Raw genomic sequence first — 13436 nt, 5'->3', positions numbered from 1 at the left:
TAAATACAGAAAGAAACATTAATTCAAGTGAACCAAAAATTTGATTAAAGAAATATATCATAAAGGAGAAAAGACATCTTAAAAGTGAAAGGCGAGGTACAAGGAATGTGTTCCAGAGGTTGGACTCTTGTCATCAAAAGACATTGCCAATAATATTGGAGCTTTTAAAATTTGGAGTATACACACAGCCAGAATTAGAAGCGTACAGACAGCTCAGTTGTAGATCTAGAGGTGATTGAAAAGATTGGGAGGAATGAGGGCTAGGAGGGATTTGGAAATGAGGATGAGAAGTTTAAAACCAAGATGTTGCTTGACAGGCAACCAGTGTCGGTCAGCAGGTACCGTATTAATGGAGGACTGGGACTTTCCGCAAGGTAAAACAGCAGACCATAAGATGATTTCAAGCTAACAAATTGTAAAATGTGGCACACCAGCCAGAAGTATAGCAGAACAGTCAAGGATGAGGTAACAAAAACATGACTGAGGGTTTCAGCAACAGATGAGCTGAGACAGGAGCTGACGTCACCAGAGGTGGAAACAGAATGTGCTGACATGAATATTCAATAGTTTATTAACATTATAAATATGATTTATTATTGGAACATTGTTTGTTTTTAAAATGCTGACATCTACTATTCATGCTTAATTCAAAACAAATAGAAAATGCTTCCAACCCCCTGATTTAAAGGGACACAAAACTTGCAGGAAATTTGGTGAAGAACTGTTTAAAAAAATCCCAGTTAAGAATTTAGCTTTGGGTGTCGACATCAAAAACGGCTCCAGATTACCCTGACTGATGCTGCCTGCCCTTACCTGCTTTACGGAGTGACAGCATCCATCCATTGGAACCATTAAACATCCTCCCCTCTCCTCTTCGTGTTCTGTTGCCATGGTTCCCTGTTGCCATGGTGCTGTCACTCAGGGTAACTGCATCGTTGTGGCCGGGCTGCAATCACCACGCAGGCGCACTCGTCGCCCGAGCAGCGGCTTTCAAGATGGCGGGAGGGTGTCAGGCGTCGATGATTTTTTGGCTTTTTCTCCTCCTGGCAGAGAGTAAGTAACAGGCACTGGACGAGCTAATAATATCTTGTGGTTTTGTCAGGGTTTGACTGTATTTTAAAGTATTGTGTGTGTTTTTTTTCCCCCATTCTATTTTACGGTACTGGGGAGCCAGGTACAAATTTCTCTGTCCGTTAGTTTGCGCTTCAACAGGTTTTCGTTTCCCGGTTTAAAGTACTTCAACTGTTTCTAATACGATACTTTATGAGTAACATATCTTTTGAGAAAACAACTGTTCTCCAAGGAACAAGTTTACTTAGAATCCTGTTGTTGGAGCAAAGCATGGTTTAAATGCTGGAAGTTGAGTTTAAGCAGAGGTTGCTACTTATTTGGTTCTGTCACAAAACTACTTTATTTCTAATTAAATGGACGTGTTGTGTTGTTTATGGAGATACACGATTGGATGTCTTCCACCACGATAACTGAGTTGCTAAAATTGTCTGATTCCAGCTGGGCTTTGTGCATAAAGTAACTCGCTACCTCTCCTGTGGCTCATTCACTTTATTTTAAAAGAGACTAATAACATTAGATTTCAGAATCCGCATTCACCGACTTTTGCTGCGGGTTTGAATCCTCGCCTGATGCGATGTCTATCTTACAATCTCGGGATACGTGCCAATGGAGTTTGCCGTGGTCGCTTACTTTTTTTTAAATGAAAAACTTTTGTTTCCGGGGTCCTTAATAAAAATAAAACTAGTAAATGAACATGCGACTTTACTGTTGATTTGGGTTGCGGGACACTAGCCAGAGCCGCATTTCTTTCACAAATGTCGTAAGTGAAACTGGAACAAAAAGTTCACGAAAGCTTCAATCAGAAAGCATCTGCGTAGCGAATACACTTCAGAAGATCGTTGTTGAGTGGTTACCAATGCGCAGTGTTAACCAATTCTCTCACTTTAAAAGACGCTGCCTTCCAAGCAGTACGTTTCCTACATTTTGTATATTTTTGATTATCCCCCCCCTTCCAGTATTGTTACAGTAACGTACTGTGTGACTGCTGTGGATGAAGATATGTGCGTCGATCTAAAAGTATTGTGTAGTAGCATAACTAATAAACTTTGTTTCATCAAGGTAAAGAAAAACTAAATGTCATTCATGAAACAGTGTAGGTTTTATTTAAAAAATGTGCAGTATGGATGATTTGGTGATGTATGGAGATTGTACTATAGTACAAAGAATGTACTGGAGATGCTTTTGATTGTAATATTCAGTTCCATTCTCTATTGCTTTTTTTTCATAATAAACTATGAATAATTGCTAGTATGGGTAACATTAATGTGGTAATTATTGGCCCAAATTTGAGCTCTAGCAGGGCAGATAGCTTAACTTCTTTCATCTTAATGGAATAGCATGCTTGCATAAGTTGGCAATAGCGCAAATATCTGGCTACAAATAGTGACAGAGCCCTCTTGCAACAGTTAAAAAGTGCACAGGATCTGCTATCTTAATATTTAAATTGATTTTGCTAGTTATACTAATGCATACTCAAATGCATTTTGAGATTATTGTAAAGTGAATTTTATTCTGCACAAGATTTGTACCTAACGATATCAAACAAAAATCATGTGTGACTATATTGTACAAGGAATGAGAATCCTACAACACCAGAAAAAGGGTTGGTGACTAGCCTTCCTTTGATTGTGGTTTCAGTCTGGCTATTTTAAAAGGCTTTCCTTTTATGTTAACTGGTAATCTTTTAGTGCTAACATTTTGTCAATCATTTATTTACTCATTCAATTCTTTCCTACGTTTTGTGTTCTGCTTGTTTTATTATGAACCTAACATTACCTTAACCTTTTCTATTTAGTCTGTTCACCCAGATTTGTATACTCTTAAAAACAAAAGTAGAATTTGCTTGAAAAGCTCAGCAGGTCTGGCAGCATCTACAGAGAAAGATCAGAGTTGGGTCTCTGGACCCAAACATTAACTCTGATTTCTCTTCATAGATGCTGCCAGACCCACTAGCTTTTCCACCCATTTCTGTTTTTGTTTCTGATTTCCAGTATCTGCAGTTCTTTGGGTTTTTACGTGGTATTCTTTCATCCTGCTGATGCAATGTATTTGGTCTCTGTCTGGTGGAACAAAAGTTCTGTTATTTTCTTGGGGACTTTGAGTTTGAAGTATATTGGTTGAAATTTGCATTTGTCATTTTAATGCCTATACAGAGTTACTGTAGCTTTTCACTATTTAAGAACTTGCAGTGTAAAACTAGCTTTCAGGATTGCTTTTATTTCCCTTTAATGTGATCAAACGATAATGATCTGGTAAAATGGCTGATGTTTCTCGATCTTGATACATGTTCATAGATATTACAAGAATGGGCTGGCACAATATCTTTAGGCTGTTCACTGCTTTGTGGAGTTGTTTACCCTTTTGAAGAGAGAGAGATTAGATTAGATTCCCTCCAGTATGGAAACAGGCCCCTTGGCTCAACATGTCCACACTGACCCTCTGAAGATTAACCCACCCAGATCCATTACCTTACCATATATTTACCCCTGACTAATGCACGTAACACTATGGGAAATTTAGCGTGGCCAGTTCACCTGATCTGCACATCTTTGGATTGTGGGAGGAAACTGGATCATCCAGAGGAAACCCACGAAGACATGGGGAGAATGTGCAAATTCCACACACACAGTCAACCGAGGCAAGAATCGAACCCGGGTCCTTGGCGCTGTGAGGCAGCAGTGCTAACCATTGAGCCACCATGCTACTCCCTTGAAAAGTAATGTGAAGTTATACTTTTGCCAAACTGGTATACCACCTTGGCAACATGCCCTTCTTTTAGATTCTCATTTTCAGGCTCACAGTAAAGGAGAACTCTTGTACTCTTCTCGCATATTTAGAGCAAATTCATCATGCCTGTGTTTTTTGCCGAGAATTTGTCACACTTATATTTATGCATGGTTCTTAGATGTTGTCAAAAGTAATTGGGCCATGAGATCATTCTCTGGCAGGTAGACAATCCTGCTAATTTTCTGTCTGGCTTGTGAACTCATGTAGTTGCACTGTTCAAATGCCTTGCATGACACAGTGTGTTTAGTTCATATTTGTGTGAAATACTAATTCTAGTCATTTGTAATTGTAAAATAATACTGTCCCTGCTTTTATATAAGAACATTTATCATAATTCTCTCTCCAATAAACCCCCCTGCCCACCTCCAAAAAGCTGCTATGTTCCATAATGAAATTACATTGATGCTAAGATTGGACAAGAGGAAATCTAACATTCTAGAATTAAGTTTGTTGAATCAAAAAGCATATAACTAAAATTACACTGCTAATTAAAGAAAAACTCCAGGTAAGAATATCATTCAAGCAAAATTATTTAATTACTTAAAGTATGTTTGTTATCTGATTATTTATTTTATTTTCTGTACAAAAGTACAAAATATCCCATGCTGAAAGTAGTCATCTTTTCATTTTTGCATGTACTGCTGAGACAGTTTCTGAACTTGGCAATGCTGGTAATATCATGCCATGAGTTAAAATATTTGTGTTTTTGTGAGATGGAGAGGAGGTGAAACTGAACTTAACAAACTAAGCGGTCATTAACTGTTTGCTATTAAGATTTCACCACTTTGTGACTGGCAAGAATCTTTCTTCACAATGCAGGATACAGAGAAATTGTGCATAGCTTCAATATTTTAACAAGGCTAGTTTTAAGTCTGATTTAGAGTTTCTTTAGAACAAGAAGTCTTTGTTCCTAGTGGAAAACAGCAATCACGCTGCTAACTCCTCCAACAAACCAGGTTTTGTTTTGGTCAATAATAGCTTGGACAAAAGTAAGAAATGCAGAACTTGATAGATCTATGCACTATACACCTACCTAGAGACTTCAGCAATAAACCTTCAGCAATAAACAGAGAACAAACACTACCTACCTCATTTCATTACACAAATTCCTAAAAATATGAATCTTCCCTTTTGGATAATAACATGTCTCAAGACTGTTAAAATAGTCTGTTTCTTTTAGTTATAATATATGATGGGCCAGTGGGCTGAGAAGTGGCAGATAGTTTAATTCAGATAAATGCGAGGTGCTGCATTTTGGGAAAGCAAATCTTGGCACGACTTATAAACTTAATGGTAAGGTCCTAGAGAGTGTTGCTGAACAAAGAGACCTTGGAGTGCAGGTTCATAGCTCCTTGAAAGTGGAGTCGAGGGTAGATAAGATAGTGAAGAAGGCATTTGGTATGCTTTCTTTTATTGGTCACAATATTGAGTACAGGATCTGGGAAGTCATGTTGTGGCTGTACAGGACATTGGTTAGGCCACTGTTGGAATATTGCATGCAATTCTGGTCTCCTTCCTTTTGGAAAGTGTTGTGAAACTTGAAATGGTTCAGAAAAAATTTACAAGGATGTTGCCAGGGTTGGAGGATTTGAGCTATAGGGAGAGGCTGAACAGGCTGGGGCTGTTTTCCCTGGAGTATTGGAGACTGAGGGGTGACCTTATAGAGGTTTACAAAATTGAGGGGCATGGATAGGATAAATAGGCAAAGTCTTTTCCCTGGGGTCGGGGAATCCAGAACTAGAGGACATAGGCTTAGGGTGAGAGGGCAAAGATATAAAAGAGACCTAAGGGGCAACATTTTCACGCAGAGGGTGGTACATGGATGGAATGCGCTGCCAGAGGAAGTGATAAAGGCTAGTACAATTGCAACATTTAAAAGGCATTTGGATGGGTATATGAAGGGTTTGGAGGGATATGGGCCGGGTGCTGGCAGGTAGGACTAGATTGGGTTGGGATATCTGGTCGGCATGGATGGGTTGGACCGAAGGGTCTGTTTCCATGCTGTATGTCTCTATGACTCTAAGTTGGGATAAGGAGTGCATTTTCAGTATGTAACTAGTGCAGTACTACAGGTATCTGTGTTGGATCCACAATTATTTACAATCTACATTAATAACTTGGGTAAGGGAAACTCTACCATAGTAGAGTTTGTCAATGACACAGAATTATGTGTTAAGGCAAGCATTGAGATGCCATTAATATATCAAGGGCTGTAAACAGTTTAAGTAAGTGGGCAAAAATTTGGTGAATGGAATATGATGGGAGAACGTATGAGGTTATGCACTTTAGCAGGCTTGTACTCACAGGAATTTAGAAGAATGAGAAATGACCTTATTGACACACACAAGATTCTTAGAGGTCTTGACAGCCTCGATGCTGAGAGATTGGTTCCACACTCTGAAGGGAAACCTAGGTGTTTTCTGCGAGGAAGCGGCCATCAATTTTAAGAGAGAGAACCTCTTATCCCAGTGGATAGTCAGTCTGTGGAATGCTTTATTGCAGAGACCTGTGGAGGTTGGGGTGTTCAGTATATTCCAGGCTGAGATGGATAAATTTTCATTTAGTAAGGCAATCAAGAGCTATAAGGAAAAGGCAGGAAAGCAGAGTCAAGGATCATCCATAATTTCATTCGAATAGTGGAGCTTACTCTGTAAGCTCTGAATCAAATTACCTGTGCAGGCTCTGACATTTATGGGTAATGTTAAAAAGGACATTAGAGATGCATGCATAAAGAATGCTACAGAAATCATGGATTATTTTGATCCACACAAAGACTGGGCAAACATGATTAGCAATAAAACTGTAGCATATACTTTGCTGGAATGTGTACAAGGTTTTTTTTAGAAAGTACATTGACATACCAACTAAGAGCAGGCCATCCTAGATTTGATTCTGTGCAGTGGAAGAGTTAATTGATTAATCAATCTTGTTGTGAGATGTCCTTAAGGAAAATGTGACCATAGTGTGGTAGAATTCTTCATTGGGTTAGAAAAAAAGGACATGCTCCAAATTGCACAAACTCTAAACAAAAGAAACTTTTTTAAAGATATGACATGAATTGTGATCGACTGGACAACTTCATTGAAAAGTATGACATTGGATCGGCAATAGATAAGATTATGATGTTGAGTTAGAGGATCAGTCATGATTATGTTAAATGGCAGAGCAGGGTTGATGGACTGAATGGGCCACTTTTGTTTTCTGTGATACCATGGGTCACTGAGCCTCACTGATTATATTCAATATATTTTTAACCTATTTATTATAAAACAATAGCTTTCATATAGCAATACTGCAATATAGAAAGATGTATCCTAAACATCAGAAACAAAGATTCAACTTTTATTTTCCCAGCAATATCTTTGACAGGCACACAACTAAAGGGAAGTACCACTCCTATCTTCATTTTAAAATTTCTTCCTGTAGAATTGAGCAAAAATCCCCATCATCTAAAATACTGGGCAGTTTTCTAATATCTAAGACACTGGACAAAATTCTGAGCTTAGGCTGCAGCAAACAGAGTCAGTGATTTTTGTCCAGGATTGTTGTTCAGTCTGGAATTCCAATTCACACCTCCACTCTAAAAGAACAATCAACCAAACCTAACACTCGATTTTTATACCTCGCACCCAGCACAGACGATATGGAGCCTATACAGATACTGAACATTCATCTTCAATCAAAATCTATTCACACGTATGTTTAACTATCAGGAAGCCAGTTGACTTCAGAAGGAAATAGCAGAAACACTGTGGACACTACAGATTTGAGGGGAGATAAGGGAGCTGGCAGTCTACATAACTGCTTGTCCTGGTATGACCTGAGGTGAGAACCTTTTTTTCAACAACCAGCTTCTGCACAAACTGCTTCCCTACAGGCCTCCAGTCCTAACAAACAGCTTTGGATCCAAGAACAGAGGCTGAATTGGGAAGCCAAACCAAGGGCGTCCTCTGAACAAAGGACATCTGAGAGGGATGATGCCAACCAAGTGCTGTCTGAACAAAAGCTTTCAGACACACGCTTGTTCTGAGCCAAGAGAACCAACAATCAGAACCTCAGCAGCCGGACGCATTTTAAAATTGTGTTCTCCTCAATGGTGAGCTGAAACTCCTGAGACCCCAAAGTTTCCGACCTAACTAGCAGGGAGGGGAAGGTGGGTGGTGACGGAACCCCATGCACGAAGGGCAGGAAGCCTGATTAAATTTCTGTGATTAAAACTGCTGTTTAGGTTCTAATAGTGTTTAATGTATTTAATTACTGTCCTCTGTATAACTGTGTTAATTTTACTGTTTTATTGCATTTGCTGTTATTTCTTGTATGACACTTACCTTTTCGTATATAAATGAATGCAGCGATTACTTTACCCCGAAACACTTCCTTTCTCATTCGCTAAATAAGTCCAGGGTCTAGAATCTGGGATCTGGGGGTGATTTGAACCACCTAAAGTCAGCAAATTACTGATTGGAAGCCAGAACCCTACGTTTCTGAACTACAAGGTTGCAAGTGTTCATTTCAGTGATATTTTGTACGTCATTTCATATGATTCTCTGTTTTGCGCAGAATCAAACGGGCAGACTAAATCACTAGCCTTTAATCACTAAACTCTAAGAAAAAATACAGGGTTTTTTTCATCCCTATTTACTTGAATTGCTAAGCCATTTAATACTTTTTAAAGACCAAAAAAACTGCAGATGCTGGAAATCAGAAACAAAAATAGAAGTTGCTGTTAAGGCTTAGCAGGTCTGGTGACATCTGTGGAGAGAAATTCAGTTCTGAGGAAGGGTCACTGAACCTGAAATATTAATACTTAATATTTGATAACTTTGTTACCCTGAAGATTTTCACAAGCTTAAACACTGTACTTCTACTGGTAAGGGTCTTTTCTGAACTTAACCTATTTGTGGCCCCAAGCATCCCATTCTCTGATCATAAAGACTGGAGAATCTGTTAAAGCCTAAGAAATTTCTGTCTTAATAGAAAGGAAATTTGCTTCACTTATAAGTGATGCTGACTTCTTTTAGCAGGGAACCTGACGGCCATAAACTCAATGACCAGATACTTTGGTTCACTGAGCATTTTGGTTTTCTTGTTTTCAATCGTGATAGATTAATACTGAGATATTCAACTTGTGTAGTTAAAGAAACATTGATATAATTATGGCACATTTGGCATGATATTAACTCAGAGGTTAGAAATGGGGTCAAGATTGCAAATGACCAAGGTGGAATATAGAAATATATTTTTTCATATGGTTCAACACTGATGATTGTAGGTAAGAGCTTTCAGTTCTCTACCCCTATTTGTGAAAACCCAGTACGAGCTGTCTGCTGCTGCTGCGTTCAAGTTGTCTGATGTGAAGTTATCAGTAAAATGGCTGTTCTACCAAATGTCATGTGCCCATGAATTTATGTTGAAGCTTCCTAAGGAACAACTAGGCAATAATTTAGGTTATGGCATTACTTGGTGGTTTTGATTTGAGGTTGATATACCACAATTGCACCCCTTGTAAGGCAATTGTGATAAAACCGCCCAACTGAAAAAAGTCCTTCTCTGGGGAATTCTTTGGACTAGGCTAAAATGAAATAGCCTTGAAATCGTTTGACATTTTTAGTGTTGTCATGACAAGTGAGTGTTTTGGTTCAGTTCCAAAAGTGGTTATATTGTGTTTTGTATTTGGCATTTGGAATAAGTTGAGAGCTGGGTTGCATTTAATAAAATTTGAAATCGCATCACGTACTCTTGAGCTTGTTGCAGAAATGAGACACTTTTTGACTTATTTGCTTCCAAAATAAGAAAAACAAGCCAAGTTTTAACAGCGTAGCCAAACAAGTTCCATTTTATTCAGTGCAAGTTTTCTTGACCTTGTACATATGTAGAAGCTTCAGTTACATTACATTTTCCTGGTGCCTTTATTCTACTGAGCTTGTTTAAAAATTAAAAGTGATACTTGCTGAGTATAACTAGTTAGATAAGTATGTTTTGCTTCAGGCCCCTTCTGATTAACTTAATTAGCATAACATTTGTTTTACTGCTTCAAGTAAATTGTGCAATTCTGATTATTGATAAAACTATCCTTTATCAACATTTCATAGACTTACAAATATAATCTTTTCTCATTTTATTAAAGTAACCAAGGGAAAAGGAAATTGTTCCTTTATGAAAATTGCACAAATTGTATGCATTTTATTGGGAAAGTAAATTATCTATAACCAGTTGAAATTGGTTCAGTTGATTTAAGGTTTCTTGTGGAAACAGGCGTGATGCTCTTTTGAAACTGAGTGAAGAGGCAGTTGGTCTCGGTAGAAATTGAAATAGCATTAGGTATTGAAATTAATTAGTGGGATTTAATAATACAAATGATATATAATTAATGAAAAACTAGATATTGAAACAAACTGAACAGAATATTTTAATTACTAATTCAGAATCCTTTGAAATAAATATTGATGCAGCTTTGATTTGTATGATGAATTGTTGCTTTCCATTTTCTCGGTGGAAATTTGTGGTAGAAAACGAAGATGTCAGATTGTAAAACTCAGTAAACAACCATCTTTGTCATGAAAGCACTTATGTTGGTTACATCAAGACCTAAATATGCATTTTACTTCATATTATTTTGTGAAAAGTGCATCCAGTGTTTGATCTAAAATGTTACTTGGTAATGAATGGTGCATGTTTGCATCAGCATCTAGAACTTGGAATATTTGTCAATCACAAAACTGTTTTTGCAATGTTGTGTAATTTTTAAAACTTTGGAGCTGAGAAAAGTCATTTTATACACACTTAGACTGAAGAGAGAAATTCTTAAGAGTTTGCCATTGCCTATTATTTGATAAATGAGTTCTCGTGGAAGGGTTCAAAAGAAAAATGAACAACTTGATGAAGGAAGTGAGCCCAGCCGAGTAAGAAGAATGGCGAGATAGAGCAGAAGCTATCATCACTGTTTTAATGTCAAGTTCCCTAACTAGTGCTTCATGATTTGGCAAGAGTTTTGGCAATTGCAGTCAGGTGAACTTTTGAGGTGCCAGTTATACACCAGGTGGCCACGTTGTGTCATGTCTGTACAGAGGAACCTCAATTATCTGAAGGACACGGGCAGGGAGTATTTCGATCGGTTAATCGAATGCCAGATAACATTGCCAAGCTTTGGGACCTTGGGATCTTGTTCGGATAATCTGAAATTCAGTTAGTCAAATGCCGGATAATAGAGGTTCCTTTGTATTCTGTTACAGGTTGGCCATATGCTCAGTGGAAGACTGAATCCTTGTTGTTGAGATGCAGAGTCATAGAGTCAGAGATGTACAGCATGGAAACAAACCTTGCGGTCCAACCCTTCCATGCCGACCAGATATCCAAGCCCAACTTAGTCGCACCTGCCAGCACCCACCCCATATCCCTCCAAACTCTTCTTATTCGTATACCCATCCAGACGCTTTTTAAATGTTGCAATTGTACTAGCCTTCACCACTTCCTCTGGCAGCTCATTCCATATACGTACCAATCTCTGTGAGGGAAAAGTTGCCCCTTAGGTTTCTTTTTATATCTTTCCCTTCTCACCCTAAACCTATGCCTTCCAGTTCTGGACTCTACCCCTGTTCCTCCCCCCCCCCCACCTCCTGCCTCCTGAAAAGATTTTTGTCTGCTTATCCTATCCATGCCCCTCATGCTTTTGTAAACCTCTAAAAGGTCACCCTTCAGCTTCTGACACTTAGAAAACAGCCCCAGCCTATTCAGCCTCTCCCAATAGCTCAAATCCTCCAAACCTGGCAACATCCTTGTAATTCTTTACTGAACCCTTTTAAGTTTTGCAACATCTTTCTGATAGGAAGGAGACCAAAATTGCACGCAATATTTCAACACTCTCAAACAAAAATTAACCAACTTAAAAGACCCAGTACAACCCATGGACATAACCACCGTCCTCGACAAAATTCCATGCAAGGACTGCCACAAGCACTACGTAGGACAAACAGGAAGAAAGTTAGCCACAAGGATACACGAACACCAGCTAACCACAAAAAGACACGACCCTGTCTCCCTCGTAGCCCTACACACAGATGAAAAAAAACACAATTTCGACTGGGACAACACATCTATCCTGGGACAGGCTAAGCAAAGACATGCCAGAGAATTCCTAGAGGCCTGGCACTCCAACCACAATGCCATAAACAAACACATAGATCTAGATGCCATCTATGAACCTCTCAGAAAATGAACAGGAAATGACATCACCACAAACCCCAGGAACCCCATCCAGGAGAAAGATATAAATAGAAAGCAGGAGACAACAGCTTCGCTTCACTTGGAGGTCACCACTGACGATGTTACCTAGCCAGGTAATGAAACGTCTGGATATCGAACCTACAGCTCAATGAGCAAACCTACACCCTAAATATTTCAAAAGTGGCCTAACCAATGTCCTGTGCAGCCGCAACATGACCTCCCAACTCCTGTACTCAATACTCTGACCAATAAAGGAAAGAATACCAAATGCCGCCTTCACTATCCTATCTACCTCTGACTCCATTTTCAAGGAGCTATGCACTCCAAGGTCACGTTGTTCAGCAACACTCCCTAGGACTTTACCACTAAGGACTTTACCACTTTCTCAAAATGCAGCACCTCACGTTTATCTGAATTAAACTCCATCTGCCATTTCTCATCCCATTGGCTCATCAAGTCAAGATCCCGCTGTAATCGGAGGTAATCCTGTTCGCTGCTCACCACACCTCCAATTTAGGTGTCATCTGCAAACTTACTAACTATATCTATTATGCTCACATCCAAATCATTTATATAAATGACGAAAAGTAGTGGACCCAACATCGATCCTTGTGGGACTCCACTGGTCACAGTCCTCCAGTCTGAAAAAACAACCCTTGACCACCACCCTCTGTCTTCTACCTTTTTGAGCCAGTTTCTGTATCCAAATGGCTAGTTCTTCCTATATTTCATGAGATCTAACCTTGCTAACCAGCCTCCCATGGGGAACCTTGTCGAACACCTTCCTGAAGTCCACATGGATCACCTCTACTGCTCTGCCCTCATCAAAAACTCAGTCAAGTTTGAGAGACATGATTTCCCACTCCCAAAATCATGTTGACTATCCCTAATCATACTTGCCTTTCCAAATATATGTATATCCTATTTTCTGCGGCTTCACACAAAGGCAACCTTGCTGATCTTTGAGGGACTCCTATTCTCTCTTTAGTTATCCTTTTGTCCTTTAATGTATTTGTAAAAACCCTTTGGATTCTCCTTAATTCTATTTGCCAAAGCTATCTCATGTCCCCTTTTTGCACTCCTGATTTCCCTCTTAAGTTTCCTCCTACTGCCTTTGTAGAGGGAACCTCGATTATCCGAATACCAATGATCAAAAATCAGTTTATCTGAGGAAGATCTTAAGGTCCCATCAGAAACATATCATCAAAGACATGTATCCAACACTGACCGCGTCTTTTGTTTACAGTGATTAAAAGTGCTGTTGAGGACAGTCCTGGACTGCTGGGAGCGTAGGCACCATCTGTAAATGACTGAACACCTTTTCTCTCTCCATCTTTTCTCGCTCGCTCTCTCTC

At 39.1% G+C, this 13436-nt stretch overlaps 1 protein-coding gene across 2 annotated transcripts in view; it reads left to right on the top strand.

Moving 5' to 3' along the window:
- Positions 1 to 890: 890 nt before the first annotated feature.
- jam3b (junctional adhesion molecule 3b) overlaps positions 891 to 13436 on the top strand; it is a 94357-nt gene continuing 81811 nt past the window's right edge. For both annotated transcript variants that reach the window (XM_043676761.1, XM_043676760.1), the window contains exon 1: positions 891 to 1053. In XM_043676761.1, the coding sequence (XP_043532696.1) occupies positions 906 to 1053 (148 nt within the window). In that variant the 5' untranslated portion in view covers positions 891 to 905. The remainder of the gene's footprint in view (positions 1054 to 13436) is intronic.

Source organism: Chiloscyllium plagiosum, chromosome 35 (genome assembly GCF_004010195.1).
Source record: "Chiloscyllium plagiosum isolate BGI_BamShark_2017 chromosome 35, ASM401019v2, whole genome shotgun sequence".
Classification (NCBI taxonomy): domain Eukaryota; kingdom Metazoa; phylum Chordata; class Chondrichthyes; order Orectolobiformes; family Hemiscylliidae; genus Chiloscyllium; species Chiloscyllium plagiosum.
The sequence above is the reverse complement of the archived record's forward strand: the minus strand, read 5'-3'. Positions and strand labels throughout refer to the sequence as shown.